General features: G+C 46.3%; 1 protein-coding gene across 1 annotated transcript in view; it reads left to right on the top strand.

Moving 5' to 3' along the window:
- LOC119594192 overlaps window positions 1-229 on the top strand; it is a gene marked incomplete at its 5' end in the record, with an annotated part of 7,130 nt that overhangs the window by 2,099 nt on the left and 4,802 nt on the right. Inside the window, 1 exon segment of the mRNA XM_037943260.1 lies at window positions 41-222. Coding sequence (XP_037799188.1) covers window positions 41-222 — 182 coding nt within the window.

Genomic DNA, 229 nt, shown 5'->3' with positions numbered 1-229 from the left:
GGATAGAGAGAGAGAGGCTAAATACATCTTCCACCCTCAGTTACGAGCTATGCAAGAAAAGGCATACATCGAACAGTTACGAGCGAAGAACCAGGTGGTGACACGACCCGATGGAGGTGAAGAGCTCATCTCCACCCCTCAGAAGACTGTTCGATTTCCTATTTCACTGAAGAAGACGATGCCAACAGCTTGGCTCCCACAGTATAAAATTTTCCATAACTTGTAAGGA

This window comes from Penaeus monodon, chromosome 33 (assembly GCF_015228065.2).
Source record: "Penaeus monodon isolate SGIC_2016 chromosome 33, NSTDA_Pmon_1, whole genome shotgun sequence".
In the NCBI taxonomy this organism is placed as follows: domain Eukaryota; kingdom Metazoa; phylum Arthropoda; class Malacostraca; order Decapoda; family Penaeidae; genus Penaeus; species Penaeus monodon.
This window is presented reverse-complemented; position numbering and strand designations above follow the sequence as displayed.